Here is a 24,139-nt window from a genome sequence, read left to right as displayed (position 1 = left end):
GAATTCTGGCATCAGTGGCCCTTTTAGAATCATCCGTGCACCCCTCTGCCTCGTGTCTGGGTCCCCTCCACGATCTGTGAACCTGCAGCCTTGAGGGGCCAGCATGAGACAGCCGTGCCTGAATGCCGATCACTCCATCACTCGCCTTGTCACTACAATTAACTCCCGGGACAGAGGCCCTGTAACCACTAAGGAATTATTCATTTTTGCCTTGTATACTTTGCAGCTAAAGCAGGAACTGGCAGCTCAGTGGCCACCCACCATTCCTTGCAGGGGTTCATCTAGGTATAAATACAACACAAGAACGAGTAATATTTTCATTCAGTAGAAAGATTCACTCGATGAAAAGATCCACTGGTTAGAGTCTGATGTGGGTTAATTAGGATTTCCCGAGCTCGCCTGGATGGTGTTCATTAATTTATATTAAGTTATAAATGCACGTTCTCTGTCAGTAGCCACGGTCGTATGGAAGCAAAGCAGTTCCATCCACTAAAATTAAAACCCAAACAGAGAATCCAGGAGTCTAGGAGCACAGGTAAGGTGCAGGGGGCCCGAGCAGCCGGCCGGCCATTTCCCCCAAACCAAAGCCATTTCTGGAGAAATGAAGCTGCCCCCAGAAAAAGGACCACTGATCATTTTGTCTTTTCCATACTTGCTCCCAAAGCGCCTGGGAAATTGCTTTAATTGAACATGTTTGTTAAACTACGTTCACATGCTCGGGACACAGGCTGGGGGCAGGGGCGGGGGAGCTCGCTGCCCCCATGGAACGGGACCCACCCAGCCTTGGACACAGACACGCCCTCTGAAGGGCTGGGAGCAGCTGGGCCAAGCCTAGCCGGCAAGACGCAGCATGATCGGGGCAAACGCACCGCAGATTCCCGCCCCATCCATGGCCCAGCCGCCGTCGCTGAGAACGACTCACCCTTCTTCCAGGCTTTCCTGATGGGCCAGGTGGGCCCTGCAAACCCCGGGGACCCTGTCGGGAATCAGAGGACAAAGGTCAGTAGCGTGTCTGTTTTTCAGAGGGAAAAAGCAAAGCCTGGTCGCCATGCTCGTCCACCTGGCCCATGGCTACTGTCCCAGCTGCCAGCACGTGGGCAACAGCAGGACAGGGTGCAGGACCCACTGCCCTGAGTGAGGGCAGGGACCGAGAACAGCCAGCTCGGTCCCCTGCTGCAGACACCACTGCTGTTCTGCATCCAGCTTTGCATCGGGTGATGGCAACTCCCGCTACTTCCTTGACGAAATGCAGCATCGGGGGCACCGCCTTCCGGGGGGCGCCCCTTCAGACGGAGGAAGGTGAGGGGGGTACGTACCTGAGGCCCCATGTCTCCCGGCTCGCCCTTCAGACCTCCGCTCCCGGGAGGGCCCTGGGGAGACACGTCTGGTTAGGGGATGCCCGGCAGGTACAGGCTGTAGGGGTGACTGGGGAAGGGCCGGGAAGCAGAAGGGACATAGGACTGGCCCGTGGGCAGGGCTCCCACAGAGCCCGGCCGGCTGCCTTGGACAGAACCCGAGGGACAAGCAGTAACTTTTCCTTGTTTGCATCTCTTCCCAGGTCTGAGGGAAATCCTGGACAGTGGCGCGCACGAGGGCCACGAGCTCAGAACAAGCTCGCTTCTCTCCAGGATGGATCTGACCACGGTCTGTCACAGACCGTAGCCCAGGGCCGTGTGTGGACATCCTCACCCATGGCAGGGCAAGATCCCCAGATGCTGGGAGGGCACCGACGCAGACCTGGGGCCAGGGGCCAAGCCCACCCCACATGGGGAATGGGGATGGGGGCACCGTGCGCTTCAATCCTCTGGTTCCTTGCAAGCTTCAAGGGCCACGCACACCCCCAGGGGCCCCCTTCACTGCCCCGAGAGTGCCTGGCTGCCTGAGGCTCGTGCAGCAGGGGCCGGGCAGGGGGCTGGAATTGGGGTCTGCCCCACACTGAGGTGGTCTCGACTAAAAAGAGGGATGGCAGCCTCAAAAGAAAGAGGCTTGGAGCCGCCGGGGTCACGAGGTAAAGTCGTAGCCGGTGCAAGTGGGAGGGCTTCCCACCCCCAGGGCACCACAGGCCCCACCTGCCGAGGCCCCTCCTGCCCCAAGGTCCCAGTGATGTAAAGTGTGCTCTGACCTGGATAAGCTGGGAGCCTGATGGGCTGGTGGGGGGGAAGGGAAGGCACCCCACCCCCACCAGGCTCCCCCAGGCTCCCCCATGATTACTTACCATGGGGCCGGGTCTCCCAGTAAGACCCATCGGGCCAGCCGGCCCCCTCAACGCCAGCTGCAAGGGAAAACGGGACACACTGAGAAATGGCTGGTTTACCTGTACCGACAGGTGAGACGTCCCAGGTGGGAAGGGGGGCCGATATCAGAGGCCAAGGACAGGAGCCTCTGGGGGAGGAGGTCACATGGACACCCAGACCCACTTTTTCCGATCCTCTGGGCTCCCGGCGACACCCACAAACGGAGCGGCAGAGGTGGGGTGGGAACCAGCTGGGTGCCCACTCCCCGCTTTGGGGATGGGCGCTCCACCCACGTGGGCGCTCAGAGCCTCTTGCTGACTGCTTCCTTCTCCCCAGCCGGCCTCGCACAGGCAGGGCCTGCCCTCAGCCCTGCACCCCGCAGAGTAAGCTTGAAGAGCAGCCCCGCTTCCGGGCTGGGTTAGGGTTCCACAGGAGGCACTTCCAGCGACCGGGGAGGTATCGGGGAGCCCTCCTAGGGTGAACGAAGTCATGCCCAGAAGAGGCAGCCAGGCAGCCTTGGCCACCCAGGGCCCCACCTAGATACCTGTCCAGGTGGCTCCACGCCTCCCAGCTGCCACCACACAGTTCAACCTGCTTTCTTAAATGGCTTCCTCCACGCCACTCTGAGACTGTTTCCCCTGCATGATGCCATTTTAATTTTGGAAGATTTTGTGTTATAAAATCTTCTCGGGAGCCCATCGCCCACTTGACTTCAGTCAAAACACACACATATTCAAAGGCCAGCCAGGCCGGCCTGTCAATAAATCCGGTGGCAGGTGACGGGGTTTGTTACCCGCTGATTATATCACCCGGCAATTTGTTCCATAGCAGTGACTCAGTACCCGCCGCCCTGTAATTCATCATCCACACGTTCTGATCATTGGCATCTATCTGCTGCGCCAGAGCTACATAAATGTTGCCAAACAAGGGACTACTTAGCAACTTATTGCAATGCCCCATTACGGGCACTCCACTGAAGGGTCACCCACCCCACCGGGTGGCATTTGCTCTTATCACAGGCAGTCAGCAACCGGGAGCCTCGTCAATTAAAAACAAAATTCACTAATCAGCTCGTTTGCCAAGAGCAGAGCAGTAATGGGGCAAGTGCTCCTCGGGACCCCCAGGCTGAGCGAGGGGCTTTGGGGCCCACGTGCTCTCTCCCCGGGGCGTCGGGCTCGGCCCAGCCCATCACAGGGAGCCCCTTCCAGGAGTACATGGGGGGGTGTCTCCATCCCCAGAGCCCAGGGGAGGGCAGCAGACGGGTGAAGCTGGGCGCACGGGGTCAGCAGGTGCCAGAGGGGCTTAGCAGCCAAGTCCTCATCCAGGAACCTGGACCCTCGGTGTGGGCAAGGAACCCCTAAGAAACCTCCCCCACCTTTCCTGGTGCTCACCCGGGTCCCCCAAATGCACAGGGATGACTGGATCCCCGCAGGCTCCTGACTCTTGGGCAAGCACACCCAAGTTGGCCAGAGGCACTTCCCCTCCAAGTTGGGCTCCGAGCCCCATGGGGCCGGGCTCTGTCCCCCCAGCCCCCCGGCCCCAGGCACCACTCACCCGGGCCTGCTGGAGGATGGCTTGAGCTTGGGACTCCTGGGCTGAGACCATGGGTCCTTTGGAGCCTGCATCGCCGCCCCCTCCGAACCGGAACTGTAGGTGTAAGACTGGGGTCACCAAGGGCACACCAACATGGTGCCCACTCTGGACCCCAGGGCTGAGGCGGTGCCCATCGGCCTCTCTGGCAACAGCAGAGCCTTGGAGAGTCTGGATGGGCAGCTTCCAGCCCCCGTCCCCGTCTCGGTCACACCACCCGACTCTGCTAGCAAAGAGCTGCTCCAACCCCGCCGGCCAATTTCAGCCCTGGGGCCACCCGGAGAGCCTCCCTGCAGCTGGGAAGCCCTTTCTGGCACCTGCGGCATCTCACCTGAGACCCCACGGCCCTGACTTATTTAAAGGAAGAGCCCAGGGCCCAGTGCAAACCCAGCACTGAGGCCCAGCAGGGAGGCGACAGGTCCACGCAGGGTCTCCCGAGCTGCACCCAGCCTCCCGGGTACACGGGCTGACAGAGGAACTGACATGGGCCCAGACCAGCCCTCTACACACTCGCCCTCCCGGCCTGGGCTCTCCGTGAGGACCCGCAAAGTCATAAGCAGGTCAAGTTCAAGGAGGGACCGACTGGCACGGGGGTCCGAGTGGAGAGGGCAGGTGTGTGGTGATGGAAGCAGACACCACACAGCTTCCCGCAGAGCTGGACTCCGTTCCCTTCGGAGGGGCCAGCCCTGGACGCCGGCAGAGGTGGAGCCCTTGACCCCGGTGTCCACCCTGCCATGTCAGCAGAACAGCCCCAAGGAGCCTGTATCTGTAAGACAGTCAGCCCAGGCTGGAGCTAGTCTTTGGCTCGGTGATCGACCACCCTCAGAAACAGCCCAGGGCCCCACTCCCCCATCGCACCTGGGGCCCCGAGCCCACCCACACGGCCTCCACCCCCCAGCCCCCAAGTAAGGACACTCACGGGCAGCACGAGCATGGTTCCAGGAGGGCCGGGCAGCCCGTCAGCCCCAGGAAGGCCTGGGCGTCCAGGGGGACCCTGTGGACAGAGGGGCCAGGAGAGTGGGTCAGCGCACAGGGCAAAGCTGGGCTGGGACGAGGTGACGGGGCGGAGTCAGGGCCCGCAGGAAACGCAGGACCCCGGGAAAGGGATGTGCAGCCCCCAAGCCCAGAGGAGGGGGCTTCGCTGTGGGCTGAGGAGCACAGGGAGGAGGACGGAGGGAGGCCTGAGCGGATCCAGAGGAATCAGGGACAGAAAGGCTGCAGCCTGCCATGGGGGCGGGGGGTGGAGGGCAGAGGCCACACCGCGGGAGGTGGTTGGGGGCAGGTGCTGGGGCTTCCACGACCACAGGAATAACCCCAGGAACGTCCCTGCCAGGTGTCCCACCTGGGCGGGGCAGCCCAAGGACACCTGCGCTGGCTGCTCAGAGGGCCAGCTGGTCCGTGGTCAGTGAGGGGCCCCTCCTCACACGCCCCCGGCTCTGCGGGTGGAGCAGAGGCCAGACGGACAGCATCCACTTGTCTGGACAGACGTGCAGGACCGGAGTCGCCGGGGGGACAGTGCACGGGACCCCAGTGCTCTCAAGCACTTCAAGGCCCCACCTCTGCACAAACATCCTACCTCCAGCTCATCCTAACAGCAGCCCACACCCCCCCGCCCCCCGCCGACAAGAGTCTCTCATTGATTCTGGCCCAAGTCAGGCTTACGTGAATGTCACACGAATAATACGGCTCATTGACAAAAAAGCGTTTTATCACTCAGCTTTTCACTAACGCAGGCACACTCCCAACCAGCTTGCGGGGGACGAGGTCTGTCTGCAGACGGATGAAGCTTAGCTCCCCCTCCTCAGTGAAAGAGACCACCATCAGCCCCACGGCAAGGGATGCTGGGTCCAGCCCTCGAACCGAGTGTGCAAACACCACCACAGCACGATGCTCCCAGCTCAGACACAGACCGACTCCCTGGCCCAGAAGACCAAGCACCCGGGGGGTCCATCCCGGAATGACCCAGAAGGGTGTGTCCTGCCTGGGCCAGAACTAACACCATCTTTTCTTCAGTGGTTATGTTTACTCCAGGGCCGATCCCCGTTCTTGTGAAACGTGGTATAACACAGATTCACACAAAGGGAAAAGTGAAAGTTCCCTCTCGTTCCTCCCGAAGTAAGTAGGGCTAAAACCCTGTATGTGCCCAGAGAGGCCAGAAGCACAGGCACCGAACACCCGATGTGTATCACGTCCGTCAGTCTAGGGGTCCATGGCCAGGGAGGTGGTTTTCCTCCTTTTCCACAAGATCATCTTGTCCATATTGTTCCGCAATTGGCCCTTTTCCTCTGCTGCACATCGTGGCCTATTTATGAGCTTGGCCTCATTCATTTTAATGGCCACACATCACAGACTCATCATTTATTTAATCCATCCCCCTCGGATGCACGTGTAGGTCATTTCCAGTTTTCAGTAGGACACAGGCTGCCGTGATGAGTCTTCAGGCATCTTCCTTTCTTTCTAATTTTTTTTTGGCCATGCTGCGCGGCATGCGGGATTTAGTTCCCCGACCAGGGATCGAACCCGGGCTCGTGGCAGTGAGAGCGTGGGGTCCTAACCACTGGACCACCGGGGAATTCCCAGGCATCTTTCTTAGGTAGGTCCTCAGAAGCAGAACTGCTGAGTCAAAGGATTCCCGTTCCCCTTTTTGCTAATGGATACAGCCCAATGGTCCTTGCCTGCCATTTCAGAAAAAAAAAAAATTCTCAGAAAGTAAAACTTGCTTAAAAAAGAAAAATCCAGGGCTTCCCTGGTGGCGCAGTGGTTGAGAGTCCGCCTGCCGATGCAGGGGACACGGGTTCGTGCCCTGGTCTGGAGGATCCCACCCGCCGCGGAGCGGCTGGGCCCGTGAGCCGTGGCCGCTGAGCCTGCGCGACCGGAGCCTGTGCTCCGCAATGGGAGAGGCCACAACAGTGAGAGGCCGGCGTACCACAAAAAAAAAAAAAAAAGAAAAATCCAGAACGTGTTTTGCCACCCAGATTTCCTCCTGGAAATCCAGTGCTGATAGCTGTTCACAGCTGAGCTTTCTGCTGCTGAGTCGATCCCAAATCAAGCCCCCAATTCAAAGCTTAGGGTCCGTGTCTCCTAGGGACAAGATGCCGTCCATGTGGTGTCCACGTGGTGAGCGCGTGCGTGTGTGTGTGTGTGTGTGTGTGTGTGTGTGTGTAGCACTGGAAACCAGGAAGCATACTGGGGCGGCCCCTCATCCACTGTTTCCACTTTCAAAGACCCTCCTCCTGCTCTTTCTAAGCCATGGAGGGTGAAAATTCAACCTCAGAGGCCCAAAAGCTATTTTCACCCTCACACTGGCATGCTTCAGTTACACCCAGAGTGATTCCCAAGAGCGTATGCATAGATGCACAAGGAAAATCTGGAAACCCTGTGAGAAAGAGAAGGTTCGCGGGAGAAAACCACCCCATGAATCCTTCTGACACTTTAAAATCTGATGTGAGTCCCCCGTGTCTCCTCGCCCGCACCTGTATTTACCGTGGCTTGAAAAAATCATCAGCCGAGCTTTGCCAAGCACTGAGGTCTGTAACTCAGACTTTGTCCCCTGAGCCAAAAGATGGGGCTACATCACAGCCGCCTTCCCACCTTCAGGACACTGAACGCAGGCTAATGATGTGGCCCACTCTGTCCACGGCCTGTCAGACATGGGGCGTGCTCCAGCCTCCAGGCTCAAGGCGAAATAAGAAAAATCACCTGGCCTTTGTGTGTCTTCTGATCAGTGGCCTAAGTTGGTCAAACGGAAATGTTTTAAAGCACTGGCACCGCAGGGCTGGTCACACGTAGACCAGGTAGAGAAACAAGGCACCCCTTCCACGGCTAACAGAGGGTTTTCCTGAGGCCGTCCTGGTGTCACTCTGGCACGGAGATGAGGGGACAGACAGCTCAGACCCTCTGAAAGTGGCTATAGACTCAGGCCCCAGGCTGAACCCAGGAGCCTGGGGCTCAGGACCAGCTGCAAAGCCGAGCTGCCTCTCATAATAAAAGCAGCAGGGGCGGGGAGGGAGCTGCAAAGACCAGGGGAGTCTTTATGCTGAGCTATTTTTGCTTTTGCTCTTAGAAAGACCCAGAAAAGGAGAGGAACACGCACCAATCCTCAGATCCTCAATATCAGTGGTTTGCTTTTTTTTTTTTTTTCAGGTCAGCTCCTGTGCAATTACAGCTTGGGAGAGGCCAGAGAAGTTCTTAGGGGTCAGCGCTTGCTCTAGATCTGAAATTGGCTATACCTGCGGCCGGGGCCAGAGCCCTGGGGGAAGCTGGCACCATGCACGCTCCCACCCCACCAGGAGCCTCAGCTGGCCCTGCGGCAGGAGGGGGCCGGGAAGTCCCAGTGGAGCTCACTGAGGTCTTCTGAGCCTGGGAAGCCCTACATGCCTGGAGGGAGGTGCTGAGGTGTTTCTATCGATACTTTCAGCCTTGTCCCAGCTCAAAAGGTCCCCCCCCACCATGTGCTCCCTCATTGATAGCACCGGACGGGGGACGACCAGGTCACAGAGAGGACTTGGCCCCAACACACCCAGGGAAGGCCCGTGTTACTGTGGCTTGTGGCCAGGACATCACAGAGATACCTGGCTGTGTGGAACAGGTGAGTAACCAGGTGTCCCAGATTGGATGGCCCCATTAAAGATGTCCTGGGCACACAGGGGCACTGGAAGGCGGAGCCGCCTGTCCTGTCCCCAGAAGGGCACGTGAGGCCAAGCAGGTGACGGGGACCAGGATATAGCATCCCAAAACATGTCACTTCGGCATAAGGATTATTTTGTGCTGAAGGCAACTGGGAATCAACAGGTGCAGGAAGAGTCCCCTGCCCTCCCCTCATCAGTCTGCAAGCAAGGCACACATTTCCCTTTGTGAAGGTGGCCTGAATTCACTCCCACCCCCACCTGTACCAGGACAAAGGGAGGAACCCTTATCACTGGAGACAGACGGTGGGCACTCAGACAAGTCTGCATAAACAGACCTTACTGAAACAAGCCTTATCTTCCATTAGTGTCCCCCATGTATTTTGCAGTCACTTCTCCGTAGTTTATTGCTTTTTGTTAAAATGGTATATAAGTTCCCAAGTCTAACCACTTCTCTGGGTTTTTTCTTCTTTTTCATGAAGCCTCATGTAAAATTAAAAATATTAATAAACTCATTTGCCTTTTCTCCTGTTAATGTCTTTGGTCAGTTTAATTTGCAGGTCCCACTGACAAAACCTAAGAGGGTAAAGTTTTTTCCTCTCCTACACAGGAATTCTGAGGTCATGCTACCAGCAAGTGGCACTGCAGGATCCTGACTCTGCATCCAATGTTCTTTCACAGCTAATTAGCAGACAACCAGGAGATCTGGGCATTGAGAGGGACGCTGAGCTGTGAGCAGGGACAGTTCCTGGACAAGCTGGTTAGGCAGGGCCCAGAGGGTGAGCAGTACTCAGCTCCTGGAATCAGCCCCTCTCCCTGGGAAGGGCCCTGGAAAGGTCAATGGGCTGCAGGTTTCCCCTCCAATTGCAGGAACAGCAGGCTCTAGAGCAGGTGATTCCTCTGCCTCCCTAACCCCAGTCCCTTTCTCCTGGACCCTAACTTGAACTTAAGAGAGACCAGCTCTAAAAGCACTGGGATTCCACTGTCAGGTGCCTTGGCCCTTCCAACTCTCAGGTCTCAGCACACAAAGCACCAGCAGGGTCGCTGCCTCTGGCCCTGACCCAGGTTCACTCCAGAGGCAGGGACCAAGTGGGGAGGAGTGACCCTCTGGTTCGTGAGCATTTAGATCCTCAGTGCTAGACCAGTGCCCAGCACTGTGGACACTCAGTGAATATCTGTGCTGGACGGACAGATGGACAGACACTTGGAGCAACACTGAGGCTGACGGGAGATGTCAGTCAGTATCTGTGCGCCCTGTGGACGGCGACCTTCCCTACGTCTAAGAGAGAAGATGTCTGCTATGGCAGGCCGTCCTCTCTCACTGACATCTGGACTCAGTCACACCCCTGGGTCCATCTGAGGATGGCTCTGTGGGGGGACACGGCTGTCACCCCTCCATCCACTCCCAGACCTTTGGAGTGAGCTGGGTTAGAGACTGCAGCCCCTGGGGCAGAACTTGACTGGTGTGGGTTCAGGGGTGGGGAGAGGACAGGCCCCTCACTTGCTTATCTGGAATTTCAACTGTGGCAGAGGCAGGAGCGGCATGGGAATGATGGGAAGGCCAAGCATGTCACAGGCCAGCCACGGAGCAAGGCCCACCTACTCTGCCCCCAAAGCCACTGGCCACAGGGAAGCAACATGGCGGAGAATCCTGTTTGGTGCCCAGTCTGATCTGGCTGCCCTCAGAGGTCATGCAGCCGCCTGCTTTGTCTGCGGGCATCACCTCACATCAACCCAAGCATCACCCCAAAGCTCCCAGCACCTGACAGCCAAACATCCCCTTGGAAGCAGACCCCAGCCGCCTTTCCTCAGGACCAGACCCAGGCACTGTCCACCCCAAAACCGTGAGGTCTTTGCTCTGGGCAGTGTGCCAGGCGCTGGGGATAAAGGTCTGTTAGGATGCATACACGCCCCCAGTGTCTCTCATCTACAACTACACCCAATTATAGCTCTCAGTCTGATTGTGCTCACATCGATATTCATTAGACCAGCAGGAAAAACAAAAAGAAAAAAATGTCAAGCTGGACGAGTACTCACAGGGCACCAGTACCCCCAAACGCCCACTAGGAGTCGGAACGAAACTGCCACGAACTGGGCTCAGCCTGCATCTCTCCGGCAGCCACCCAGGGCGACCCAGGGATGGTCCCTTTGACCAGTGTGACCCCCCAGATGTGTCCCTTTGCCCAGGGAGACCCCAGGAGGGTCCCTTTGACCAGGGCGACCACAGGATGTGTCCTTTCGGTCAGAGTGACCCCAGGATGGTCCCTTTGGCTAGGGTGACCCCAAGATGGTCTCTCTGACCCAGAGCAAGTTTTCTGTCTGTTGCTAGATTTCCAACAGGGAAGCTGGAGCAAGGGGGTCTTAAGGCCAATGAAGTTCTCGTATTGAGGGGGGATAATTCGGATCCTGTGGGATGCCCAGGCAGCACCAGAGTTCTTTGGCCACTGCAGCTGTTGTTATTGCTACCCTAATGCAGGGCCGCCACTGTGAGGTGGCCCCTGGAACCCGCCGGGGGACCCACAGCCCGGCTGAGGCTCACTCTTGCAGGGGTCTCCTGCCTCCAGCTCAGGGCCAGGCAATAGTCGGCCCCCTAAACATCTGAAGAGAGTGGACGCACTAAGGGGTGGCGTGAGATGCGAAGGGACAGGGCAATTTGGGGAAGGACGTCAGTGTACTGTGGTCACCCACACAGGTGAGGTCAAGGCTGCTCCCCGAGCAGGGAGGACGCCTGGACGAGGCCACAGAGCCCGTGATCCAAGGGGACTGAGCCGCCCTTACCCTTTCTCCTGGGTCACCCACTTGGCCAGTGGGACCCATCGTTCCTGGAGGTCCTGGGAGACCCTAGAATTAAAAATAAAGTCAGGCAGAGTTAAAGGTGCAGCCACAGGGCGGTTCCCGCCTGCCCAGGAGAGGGTTCGAGAAAGTGCCGGTCCCAGGGCGTTTACCCCTCTTTTCCATCTGGGAGCTTCAAGGGGTCTCCCTCCACCCCCGAGCACCTCCCACAAGTCACGGGAAATAAAATGAGACACTCACCGCTGGGCCTTCGGGGCCGGGTGGCCCCTCCAGGAGCATGCCCTGGAAGAGACAGGGAGAGCGTCTGAGACCCCAGGACCCCTTCCCTCCATCCCCAGACCCTGAGTGGGCCCGGCCCCTAGCAGACCCCAGTCCTGAGGAAGCCCTCCATGCTGGGTGGACCAGAGGACCAAAGTCTCGGGCCTCTGGGTCTGCACCCTGCGTCCTGGGAGGGGTCCCGAGCAGCAGCCTCGGTGACCGTCCTTTGAGCGTTTTCAGGGCGGCCACAAACCAGACATCAACCAACAGGCTTCCCTCAAGAACAGCTTCCAGAGGAGGGAGGGGGACCAGGACTCCCCGGCCACACCTCTGGCCCTCCTGTGCCCAGGGGGCAGTGCCCAGGCAGGCCCTGGTGACGGAGGCCGGAGGGAGCCGTGGGCCCCAGGACCAGGGCCCAGTGAGGGTGGAGAGACGACCACCCGGTGGACTCAGGGAGGACAAGAGGAAAGGGCACCACAGGCTGAGGTCCCCTCCTAGAGACCCGTTAGGCCCGACTGCTAGACAAGCCACGCTGGGGTCTCCAGCCCCCTCCTCCCTCCACATGGGAAAACACAGCCAAGTCCACTGGACACTCAGCTGCCATCCTCCTCTAGCCCCTCACCCGGCTGAGCCGAGGTTCATGCTGCCTCTGGCCCCCAGGCCTCACTATCTTTCCCCCCAAATGGGGACAAGGCCTCCTGCCCGCCCTGTCAGTCTGGGCCCTAGAGTTGGCATGGGCAGCGGAGGGGAGACCAGGCTGCAGGTCTCTGTGGACAGAGCTCCCAGCCTGGGGGCTCCTGCTCTCGGGCCTCGGCTTCAGCCACCTTCCCAGCGCGGGCCTCCTCTCTACCCCTGTCCGGTCAACACCAAGGTCAGAGAGGCCCCAGCGTCCTCTGTGTTCCATGCCCACTTCAGGGGTCAGGGGCAACGCATGGCCTTCCAGGGAGGGAAGGACCCCTGGCCCCTGCAAGGGTCTGCATGCTGAGAACACCATGGTGGGTGGTTTCTGGGGGTCCTGGGACCCAGTGGGTTCTGTCCGGCTCGGCTGGGCAGGCTTCAGCCTCACGCGGGGCGCCTGGCTGCTGTGGACCCCTCCTCCCGGTGAATTCCTGCGACGGCCGCGACAGCAGTGAGGGGGCTGGACATACTGGGCCCCCGGTGGCAGACCTGCCTCCTGTTTCCCTGGAACAAAGCAGGCTCGGGCTGCTTCTCTCTGGGGCTGATCAATGCTGCTGCACCCTGGGCTTTTCTTTGAAAGTGAACAGTCCTCTTGGGAAACCTGGGATTGCCTCCTAGGAGTAAGAGGGTGTGTCCAGGACAGGCACCAGGTCAGCACAGGTGTCGGAGGGCTGCAGGTCCCCTCCAAGCCCCTCCCCCTCCCCACCAGGGCTCCCCAGTCGCTGGGAGGATGCACCCAGTGTTTACACAGATGTGTACTCAGAGAAATGTTTGTACATGAGATGTACACAGAAAGTTCTTCCAAACGGCCTCATCAGCCCCACTTTCCTGTCTCCTCCTCTGACAAAGGCAGCTGAGGAAGCTCAGAACTGAGCTAGGATTAAGAGAGAAACCCCTGGTTGCCACGGACCCTGCAGGGCTGCAGCTGTCTTCCCGGACACACAACCGCTGTTCTCAGGGAGTGGGGGCCATGGTGGGTGGGCTCTCACGGGAGGATCAGTCCAGGTTGGCCTGGAAAGGGTCGGAGGCCCTGGATGGATGAGCCCCGTGGAGGGGTGCCGGCGCTTTCCCAGGTACAGTGAAGGGATGGACCCCTGGCCGCCACCCCAACGAGAAGTGCTCCCAAGACATGGGAAGCCATGGCCTTCCTTCACTGGCCCCGCTCCACACCCCACCAGGGTGGAAGGTCTCAGCCTCAGCTGAGAACTCGAAACAATCCTTAACGAGGGTCCATTCATCTGCTACATAGCACAGACCAAGAAAACCTTCCTTAAGCCACAGTAGAAGGTAGACATGCCTGTTACAGGGCCTTCACCAGATGATACAAGACATTGAATCTGGAGATGCCTGGTTCCCTGAGGTCCCAGGGCAGCCAGGAGCACCAGATCTGATTGGCCTGAATCCGCTCAGCTGAGGGACACCTGTCCTGTCAAGGAGCCGCTGGTGTTGCTGACCCATGACAGAGGGTACCAGGTCTGAGTGGGAAACAGCCCCTGTGTCCCTGGGATGGATGGATGGAAAGAGAAGGAGCTGGTGCCCAGAGCCCCATGGACAGTGAGCCGCACTCCCCAGAGGGAGGTCGCTGGGGCAGGCTGGGGAGAGGAAACAGCCACCCAACTTTCACGGGTCATGACGCCTGCACAGCCAAGGCAAGATCATGTGGGCTGTGGTCCAGGACTCGGCCATCCGTTTATAGGGAGCTAAGACTCTGAGGACATCTGGTGATGCTCCAGGTTGAGAAATTACACCTGTTTCCATGATGTCTCCAGGCAGACCGGCCTTGGCTCCTCGGACACTCCAAACAGGCTGGGGGCTGGGCGGGAGCAAACGCTGGGGCCAGAGGGGAGGGCATCCTTCCCTAACTGCACCCCGATGGCTCATTTCTCCCCGAACAAAGATGAAATGCATTTTCTGGAGACATGCTATTTGTGTTGGGCCGCTTCTATTTTCTCAGCCTGCTCCCCCGGCCCACCCTCACCGGTGGAGCCTGGTGGAGCCTGGCAACTGGACACCTCATCCACTCTCACCCGCCTCCACCTGGACCTGGGATGCTATGGCTCTCACACAGGGGCAGCCCAGTCTGGGGGACGTGTGAGCAGGAAGCTCGTTCTGACCGAGGTGCCGGCCAGGCCTTCCCAGAGCCAGGACCAAACCCAGGACTCCACAGAGCCTGGCCCCCACGTGCCCGAGGGTTCCGCTCTTCCCAGGCAAGATGCCCCTTTCACCAAAGCGATGGGGACACCACGGAAGGCACCTGAGTCAGCGGCAAGTCCACTGGGGACCAAGGCCATCTGGACCGTGGTCTGCACACAGCTGGACCACAGGGAAGTCACGCTGGGTGTGGCCCACCTTCTGACACAGCCCCTCAAGGACTGAAGCGGGTCCCTGGCAGCCCCGTGTCTTGAGGCGGCACCACTGGCCGCACTGCTCTTCCCCGAGGGTCGCCTTCCTCCCTGAGTCTGGACTTGGTGTGAGGACTTTACATGTCGCCGAGCAAGGGGCCACCTGGTGCTGGTGGACCCCTTCGGCCCCTCTGCCCACTTCCTCTGCATCCCCATCTTTCGGCCCCAGACAAGCCCTGACTCCCTTGGACCCTTGGGGGGCACCGGAAAAGGAATGTTCTCAGCCCGAGAACAGGATGTGTGTGCCCAGTGGCCACAGCCCAGCGGGAGCGGATGCGCCCACCCCTGGGACAGGCCTGGGGGGCGGGGCAGGGAGCACAGAGCAGGACAGTCATCTAGTCCCCCCGTCCTGATGCCCCAGCCACGGGCTTCAGGTTCCTCTAAGGGGGATGAGGTTCCAAAAGAACCTTCCCAGTCCCACGGGAGGATGGGGGTCACCTCAGTTCTCCATCCCAGAAGCCCCAAGATTGGAAGCGTCCTGGAGCCTCCATGTCGGGCAACCAAGTCCTGGCAGTAGAGCAAGCTGGAGCCTGGCCCCAGCCTCACAAGCTGTCGAGTGCAGGACGCTGGCCTCCTCCCTCTGGCTCTTGGAGGATGTGGCAGGGGTGGACCTTGGCAGCCAGCCCCTCCCCACTCTTAGAGCTGCTTCCCAGCCCATGATGCCAGGTCCACCACGTGTAGCTGCAGGGCACCCCTCCCCCACCTGGCTGATCACCTGGCACCTCGCCCGCCCCGGCTCAGGGCCTGGACCTCGGCAGCCCAAAGGCCACAGGGTGGACCCTGGTGCTCCCGGCCAGGCACGGTTCCCTGAGGGCAGAGGACATGCCAACACAGAGTGGGGCCCCCGCCAACACCCGCCAACCCACGAGGTGCACGTGGGACCTCTTCCTTATGATCCCAAGGTTAAGACGTTCTCAACAGTCATTTTGTTTAACCCGCCCCCAGCCTGGCACAGTGCAGTTTCACTCAGTGGGAGTTTCAGTGCAGAGCTGTTTTATTAAATCCCCTTGGCATGGCTGACAACCAGGCTTCCCTGTTTCACCACCTGCAGCCACATGGCTGCACAGCCCGCGTGAAGAGCTGGGTCCGCGGCTAACGCTCCCTGCTCCAGACCGGCCGCTCCTGGTCCACACTCAGCCTGCTAACCACCCCCTCTGCCCTCCAGGGGAGCTCCCTCCTTCCCAGAAGCCGAGTCTTTTTATCAAGGAGAAATCGACACACAGTGATGTGCCCGGATCTTAAGCGTGCGGCACAAAGGGTCCTGACCCATTCGAATTCCAGGCAGCCACCACCTCGTTCGAGGTCCAGAACCTTACCCCTGCCCAGGCGCTTTTCGAAGCAGCATGTGGCATCCATGAGGTCACGTAGTTCCTCGTGGTAGCCCCAGGCATAGAGGCGCAGGGGTCCCCGCAGGTCCAGCCACATCCTACCTAACCCGCCACGTGCCCCAAGCTTCGACCCACCACCCCGCCGGTTTCGGGGAGACAATAAGAAAGTGTCTTACTGGTTCGACGATGGCAGGTTCTCCCTTTTGACCTTTCTCGCCCCGTGGTCCGATCTGAGGATTGTAAGGTGCACAGAGAGGAGAGGGAGAACAGGAAGAAGGCACAGATTACACCAAATCCACACGGCTGATGAGGCAGGGGGTCCCCCCCAAGGGCCCAGGGAGGCACCCTCCCTAGCCACTCACCCCTTCGTAGATGGTGTCCTGGTTGGCGGGCATGCCCGGCCCGATCTCCGATGGGGAGATGGTGGGGTCGTAGTAAGGGTCGTAGTAGTTCTCGTCCAGGTTCTTGATGGTTTCTTCTGTGAACTCTCCCTCCAAGTCGTCCAATCCCCCCTCCGGAGGCAGATCCGGCTGAGAGGGAAGGCGGCAGGGGTCACCCAGAGGAAGCCAGGTAACGGACACGCACAGGCCCCCAGCCCCGGGACTCCAAGCACCGTGGCATCCGAGGTCACAGAACACAGGTAGCCTGGGGTTTCACTTGCTGGGAGTCATCATCTCCCTCTCACGATGGGGAAACTCACCCCAAAGCCCCCAAGACCCCGTGGCAAATCAGGGCTGCAGAAGGACGGGCATGCGGCACCAGGCTGCACCGTGTACTTGGGGAACCTGGGGCTGCCAGGGGCTCCACCCAAGGCCCAGGGTCTCGGGGTAACAAGCCCCTAATCCCATGCCCGCTGCCAGAGGGGTGTGGACCCATCAGAACCCCGTGTGTCGGCTCTGTGGCCGTCAAGAATGCAGCATCACACGATGGCTGTTTTTAAGCATATTCCCTATGGACCAGGGCTGAGCTCAACTCCTCTCCCACCTGAAGACGTGGCAACAACCCCAAGAGGTGGGCAACGCCGGTGCCAGGTTGTTGTAAATGAGATCACTGATTTTGAGACAGGGGATATCACTTTCCAAGGTCACTGGCAGAGATTTCAAGTCAGGTCTGCCTGATGGGAAAGCCCAGGGTCCTACCCAGCCTCATGTCTGGTCTGCTCGTCCAGACCCCCAGCTCATGTACCTGTCTGGCCTGCCCTCACCCGGGCCACAGACAGGAACATGTCTGTCAGCACGCATGTCCTCATCCATCTCCACCGAACCCCAAGAGACCTGGAGCGCGGGGCTCATTCCACCCATTTTGCTGATGAAAAACTGACAACACTGAGATCCAGCCAGCAAGTCAGTGACTGCAAACTCACCGGGCATCCTCGGCGATCATTTAAAACGGCCTGGCTGCAAAGGGCTGCAGGGCCAGTTGTGGTGGGCAGGGGGAGGGCAGCTGCCCCAGGACAGCAAGGTGAGGAGTGGAGAAGGAAGAGCCCGGGGTCCAGCCCCCTCCCCTGGACCAAGCCCACTCGCTGGGAAGGCAATTACATTAGAGGCATTGGAGGTGAGCACCGTGCTAGTGGGAACTTCGGCCCGGGCGCCCAGGTCGGGGGACAGGTCGGGGTTCTCGTCGGGGTTCTCGATGCCTTCGCCGTAGTTGAGGTCCTCGTAAGGGGGTGGGGTGTAGTAGTCCTCGCTGGGCACGTAGTCGTAGTCCCCGATGCCGGGGTCCTCCTCCCTTCCGGCCCCCTCGCTGGTGCCGGGCACCGGAGGGGCTTCCGTGGGGGGCTGGGTCAGCTCCTGGGAGCCGGGCAGAGACACACAGGGTTAGGGGGGCGGCCAGCGCAGCGAGGACCGGGTCGGGGGTTTCCTCTGCGGCTTGAGAGGGAGGCTGACTTATCAACCAACCGGCCCCTGTGGATCAGGGCACAGGGGCCCCCTCGGTCCGGGGGAGACATCCCAGCCCGCGGAAGTGCTGTGCACGACTAAACCCTGCAATCATGCACTTGGACAGGGTGAACAATATCTCAGATTTTTTTTTTTAATTTTTTAATTTTTTTTAATTCTTTTTATATCTCATTTTTTTTAACTAAAAAAATTTTTTTTTAATTTTTTAAAAAAATATAGATAAAGTAAGAGAACAGGGAATTCCCTGGCGGTCCAGTGGTTAGGACTCCACGTTCTCACTGCAGAGGGCCTGGGTTCAATCCCTGGTTGGGGAACTAAGATCCTGCAAGCCACATGGTGACCAAAAACAAGTAAGAGAACGTTCCAGACTCTTAGAGCCATATGGGCCAGTGTCCCGGCCACCCGTTGGGGAGGGGACTGGATTCCATCACATCCATGTCCCCTGGTGTCCCCTGCACCACGGAAAGCTCTCTGCCCTACACTCCCCATGAGGACAAAGCACATACGGTCCCTGGTCCCCCATTTCCCTGCCAAGCTCCTGCCCACCGTCCCTGCTCTCCACGCATCCCCAAATGGTCCCCATGCTCGCCACGGACCCCCCGTCCCCCCCGCCAACCACGGCCTCCAGGGACCAGCAGCCACCCGGCCAGACCTCAGCCACCTCCGTGGTCTCTCGAGCAGCTTCCACTGGTGTCTTGGTGGGGGTGGTCTCCTTGCCCACGTCGTCCGTGTCCTCGTAGTAGGGGTACTCGTAGTAATAGGTGTCTCCTTCACCCTCTCCTTCAGGGTACTGAGAGCAAATAGGGCCACGTGAGGAGGGCGCGGGCCCCCCACCCCGAGATGCCAGCCTGCCATCTCCCTCCCTCGCGGGCTCAACTGGGAAGATCGGACCCCCAAAAAGTTGTGCCCAGCTCCAGGCACCAACCCCGTGGGCCCTGAAAGGAGTCCTCCCCCACCATCCCCTGGGGGAACAGAGCCAGCCCCATGAGGAGTCCAGGGAAGGAAACGGGGACCCCCGGTGGCCTTCAAAGAGAGATGAGCCCTAAAAGGTCCAAATGCTCTGACCCTTTGGCACCCGAGGGCCAGGACAACCAGCCAAACCAAGGGCCCTCCCCGACCTTCACCGAAGGCCCAGGCCTCACGGGAGGGACTTCACAGCGACAGAGACGGTCTCACCCTCAGACCCATTTCTGTATCGGGCATGGGGAGACTGAGGCGTGGCCAGGAGGCCTCGGCTGCAGCAACCCAGCTGGGAGCACTGCCCACCCTGTTCTCCGGGTGTCAAAGACATGCCTAGCCCAGGACTCCACAGCTTCATGGGGTCCCCCCTCCTTCTCTTCTGACTCCTCGTGAAAGAAGGGAAGCTCAGAGAAAAAATAAAGAGCAGGATTGAATTTTACTTAAAAGAAACAGGAATCCAATCTGCGCAGGGGATGGGAGAGGATTTTCATTTGGAAATGGCACAAAGAATTGCAAATCAAATTAACCGAGGTGCTGCTGGGGCGTGAGGGCGGGTGGATGGGAAAGGCTGACCCACAGACACGGGTCATGGTCAGAGGACAGAGGCACTGGACACGCTCCTGAAGCTCTCGGGCCGAGGCTGCCCCTCAGAGTCACTGCCGCCCTAGGGGTCAGAGGACCATCATTCTGCTCCGACAGCCCTGCGCCCCTCCTGTCTGGCAAGCTCCAGACAGCCCGCTGGGGGCACCTGTGGCGTTTCTGCTCACAGCACCCCACCCAGGTGTAGATCCAGAGGGCGCATGGCTCTCTTCACCCAGAAACTTGTGTGAAAGATTCTTTACTAACATCCTTTTTGACTCAATTGCTTTGGGAGCACAGAACCCTTCATAAAGTGAGTCAGGAGTCCACCTGGCCCCAGGGATCAATTATAGTCTCACCCAGTGGGTTTCCTTAAAACGGGAGTCCCACAGCTTCTGTGTCCCTCCACGTCCACCACCCCCAGACGGTCTGCCCACGGCTCCCACCAGGACTCACATATTCATCTGGATTGGGGTCCTGAGACTGGGGCTTGTCAGGGACCGCAGTGTCACAGTCAGGGCTGTAGTGTTCGCAGTAATCATAAGCTGCCCGGTGGTCCGAGACGAAGAGCAGCTGCTGGATGTCTCCCTGGAAAAGGACGACAGCCCTGAACAGGGAGCACAGATGGCACCCACGTGGGGACCCAGAAGAACTGCCTGATGCCTGAGAGCTTGTCCTCAGGGCCAGACCTCCTCTGGGGGAGATGCTACCTCCAAGAGCCATTCAAGTGACCCGGCCATCCATGCATTACTGATCCATCCATCCATCCATCCATCCATCCGTCCATCCACCCATCCACCCACATATCCATCCACCCATCCCCCACCCATCTATCCGTCCATCTGTCCATCCGTCCATCCATCCATCCATCCACCCACCCATCCATCCGTCCATCCATCCATCCACCCACCCATCTACGCATCCATGCACCCACCCACCCACCCATCCAGCCACCCACCCACCCATCTATCCATCCATCCAGCCCTCCATCACCTATCCCTCCACCCACACATCCATCCATCCATCCACCCAGCCAGCCACCCATCCATTCAGACACCTGATGAGCACCTGTCAGGTGCCCACCCAGTGCTCAGAGCTTTTGTCTCCTGTGAGTGATACATTTAGCCTCAACCCTAAACTCTGAGGGCTTGGAAGTACCGTGTCTCCTTTCCTATCACCCCCTACCACAGGGGTGGGAGGCGGGGTTTATTTTAAAAGAGGCAAAATACCCTATGGCCCATCAATTCCAATGCTGAGAACTAACACAGGTACATAAACAATTCACCCAAATCAGTTCACCCAAGGGAGAACTGCAAACAGGGACTCAAGCCCATGCACACCCACATTCACTGCAGCCCTGCTCACAACAGCCGAGAGTGGGAACTGCCCTAGTGCACACAGACGCGTGAATGGAGAGACAAGGTGTGGTCCATCCACGTGAGAGAATAGTACTCGGCCATAAAAGGGAGTGAAGTACTGACACTTGCCACACGTGGATGAACCCACAACCACTGAGCTTCCTGGTCTTTCTGAGGTGTCCTTCTGACAGTGGACAGTGCCACTATGTCAGCTCGGGAAAGCATACAAACATTTTATTCCACTTTGCTCTCATCGTGCTGTGTAGAAAATGGAAAAACGACAGGGCTGCTGTGAGGAAGAAGCAGGTCTCATGACCCTTATCCAACATCCGACGTCCCCCGGCAGAAGGGCTCTGGCCCCAATCAGATGTATGTAAACTGACTGGTACAGTAATCATCTCATTAACGACTCATGTGTAGACGGTGTTTCCTGGAGATCCGGCACTGGACAGAGAAGCTACATGGCATCGCCCACTTTGTGCCCACAGGTACCCTATAAATGATGCCCTTTAATCCCCATTCTGCACCTGAGAGGCCACCTGCCCAGTGTCATGGTCACACGGCAGGCGGGTCCCCATCACTACAGGACCTGATGAGCTCTCAGGGAGGAAAAAGAACGTGGAAGAACGCAGGACGCTGGACTCTGTCGTCGGAGATGGCGCCCCACGCGGGGTAACTGGGGCTATGCCGGGAGTTGGGCTCCTTGAGTTCGGAGCGCTGCTGCCGGCCGTGCATGTTCTTTTTCCAGACTTTACGAGTAACTGTAAAGGACGGGCCCCGAGGCCACTGTGAAGCCACCACCTGTGGGTCGTGGGGTCCAGATGGCAGGGCTGCACATTCTCATGGATTATCCTGCACCTCCGCTCCATCACGCAGAGGCCCCTCTCTGGGCCTGGGGCCTGAGGCCAGCTTCCCCTCTTCCAGGAAGACCCTTACGTTCTGCCTTGCAGCCCCTGTGAGGCTCTGGGGGGGCCTCCTGCTGTGTGCTCCTGACCCTGGCGGGTCAGTCTGCATCCCTCGGGCCCTGGTGCCGGGGTGCTGGGCGGGGCTCTGTGTGCACACGCTGGTCATCGGGTTGTGGGCTCCTCTCCTCTGGTGCTGCACTTGGATGGATGGACAGCCTGAGCCCTGGACACACTGGGGACAACCTGCCACATGAGCCAGCTGCCAAGGGCAGAGGGAATCGCAACACCCGGGGCGCGTGGGGGAGGAGCTGTCCTGCACGACCGCCTTCCAGCTGTGTGGCCCATAGTGAGTTCCGTCACCTCTCTGGGCCCTGCTCTTTCTCTCTGTGAAAAATGGGTATAAAATAGTCATATCCGCCTCACCGAGCTGTGGAGGCTACAAGTCCTCCAGACAAAACTCCTTGTACAGTGAAGGTGCTCAGTAAGTAGTGTTAAAGACTTATGATCCATGGAGGGGGTGTTCAGGAAAAGTGCTGAGGGGAGGGCGGGGTTTGAAGGAGTTAAGAGGCTGCAAAGGTCCCAGGGGGATGAAGCATGGGAAACTGGTGGCATATAAATGAAAATGACAATGAGAAGACCGCCGTATAGAGGACAGTATTTCTGAAAAGGGGGCAAGAGGGCACACATGAAAGAGCCAGTGGCGGGGAGGCCACAAGGCCAAGAAGAGGGACTCAACAGGAAACGGGTCTCAGCCCCCGGGGAGGGAGAAAACGTGAGCGTGTTTACTGCAGGCAAAGAGCCCGGCTCTTTCTCATCCACTAACCAACCCATCTGGCCATGCGTGCATCATCCACCACCCGACCACCATCCATCCACTCATCCATCCACCCACCCATCCACCCATCCATCTATCTGTCCATGAATGCATCATCCACCACCCGACCACCATTCATCCATCCACCCACCCGCTCATCCGTGCATGGGTCATCCATCCTTCTCTCCATCCACCCATCTGCTCGAGTATTCAATAGTCATTACTGAGCACCTACTAGGTGCAAGCTACTGCATCACACGTGGCGGATGCACCCACGGCCCAGAACCACCGCCTAGTGGTGCCCACACCCTTCCTAACACCTTGGGCTTGCCCTGTGCCCCACGGATAAGACCCCATCATACCCAGACTGTGTATTCATCAGATTTTCATCGATTCCTCCAGCAGTCCCACTGCCCCTTTCTGGCCAGAAGCCTGAGGCTGCCCCTGCTACTGAGCCTCTGCTCTGCCATGATTCAGCAAAAGGCACGCACCACTCCTGAAGGGCAGGGCCACGGGCGGAGCAAGAACACAGCGCCCATCTGCACATGTCAGAACCACAGGCCTGGGCAAGGAAGCCGCACCCTCCCTGCCAGTCATTTGGTGAAGGTGCGTGAGGCCCTTCTCTGTGCCAGACCCCAGGAAGAGAGAGAGACGGGCCCCCAGGCAGGGGCCAGATGTGGCCTCTCACCACTGGACCATGGCAGGGCTGGGGTGATGTGTCACCCAAAGTCACTAAGCGTGGGTCCACGGATGGCCTCTGGGATCTGTGAAGCAAGGTGCCGGCCGTGTGCACAGCTCTGGGGACAGGACCCTCCCCCTCCTTGGCTTCCCAAAGGCTCTGTGTGTAACCTGACCTAGAGATGGGGTGACAGTCCTGGAGTCCAGCAAAGGCCCATTCCTACCCGATCCCTGGGGCACAGTTCCAAATACGTGGCCTCCCAACCCGGGTTTGAAACTGCCCTGGGATGAGCGAGGACTCGGAACTACCCCCCGGCAGCCCGGCTCCACGCAGGGGGCTCGGAGGAATGGAGCGTGGCCCTCCCACCCCGACAGCCAGCACTGTCTCTGGCACACAGATGGGCCCTCACCGTGTGTCACCGACCACAGCCTGGCCGCAGTCCCCGGGGGCTCGGTCTGCAGCCCCCCTGCCTTCCTGCCACTGGGAGGAGTGGGCGTGCAGGGTGAGCAGGGCCCGTGACGGCAAGTGGGGCTGTCATGGGGGCGAAGCAGGAGAGGGGCGCCCCCCGCCCACACCTCAGCACCCCTGCCCGGCACCCACCCCCTCGCTCAGCCAACCCCCCGTCTCCCTTTGGACGTCAGAGGCTCCCGGCCCACGTTTTTTTTTTTTTTTTTTTGCGGTACGCGGGCCTCTCACCGTTGTGGCCTCTCCCGTTGCGGAGCACAGGCTCCGGACACGCAGGCTCAGCGGCCATGGTTCACGGGCCCAGCCGCTCCGCGGCATGTGGGACCTTCCCGGACCGGGGCACGAACCCGCGTCCCCTGCATCGGCAGGCGGACTCCCAACCACTGCGCCACTGGGGAAGCCGTGGCCCACGCTTTAAACTCTCCAGCAGACAGGAACCATACGACAGGCACAGTGAACCAAAACCACACATTTTTATTAAACAACATGACTTCTAGCTCAAATTTCATCCAATTCAAATAAAGTATTTCTCCCTGTGACTGGCAGCTTGACATCTGAATATATGTTCTCCAA

At 59.0% G+C, this 24,139-nt stretch overlaps 1 protein-coding gene across 2 annotated transcripts in view; it reads right to left on the bottom strand.

Annotated features, from left to right (window-relative positions):
• COL5A1 (collagen type V alpha 1 chain) overlaps positions 1-24,139 on the bottom strand; it is a 158,787-nt gene that overhangs the window by 71,388 nt on the left and 63,260 nt on the right. For both annotated transcript variants that reach the window (XM_079707147.1, XM_079707148.1), the window contains exons 5-16: positions 19,802-19,933; positions 18,459-18,596; positions 17,447-17,698; positions 16,271-16,438; positions 16,085-16,138; positions 11,483-11,524; positions 11,228-11,290; positions 4,744-4,818; positions 3,789-3,881; positions 2,216-2,272; positions 1,317-1,370; positions 923-976 (exon numbers count right to left, since the gene is read on the bottom strand). In XM_079707147.1, coding sequence (XP_079563273.1) covers positions 923-976; positions 1,317-1,370; positions 2,216-2,272; positions 3,789-3,881; positions 4,744-4,818; positions 11,228-11,290; positions 11,483-11,524; positions 16,085-16,138; positions 16,271-16,438; positions 17,447-17,698; positions 18,459-18,596; positions 19,802-19,933 — 1,182 coding nt within the window. The remainder of the gene's footprint in view (positions 1-922; positions 977-1,316; positions 1,371-2,215; positions 2,273-3,788; positions 3,882-4,743; positions 4,819-11,227; positions 11,291-11,482; positions 11,525-16,084; positions 16,139-16,270; positions 16,439-17,446; positions 17,699-18,458; positions 18,597-19,801; positions 19,934-24,139) is intronic.

The sequence above is a fragment of the Hyperoodon ampullatus genome, assembly GCF_949752795.1.
Source record: "Hyperoodon ampullatus genome assembly, chromosome: 6".
NCBI classification, from domain to species: Eukaryota; Metazoa; Chordata; class Mammalia; order Artiodactyla; family Ziphiidae; genus Hyperoodon; species Hyperoodon ampullatus.
Note: the sequence above shows the minus strand (reverse complement) of the source record. Positions and strands in the feature narration are given on the sequence as shown.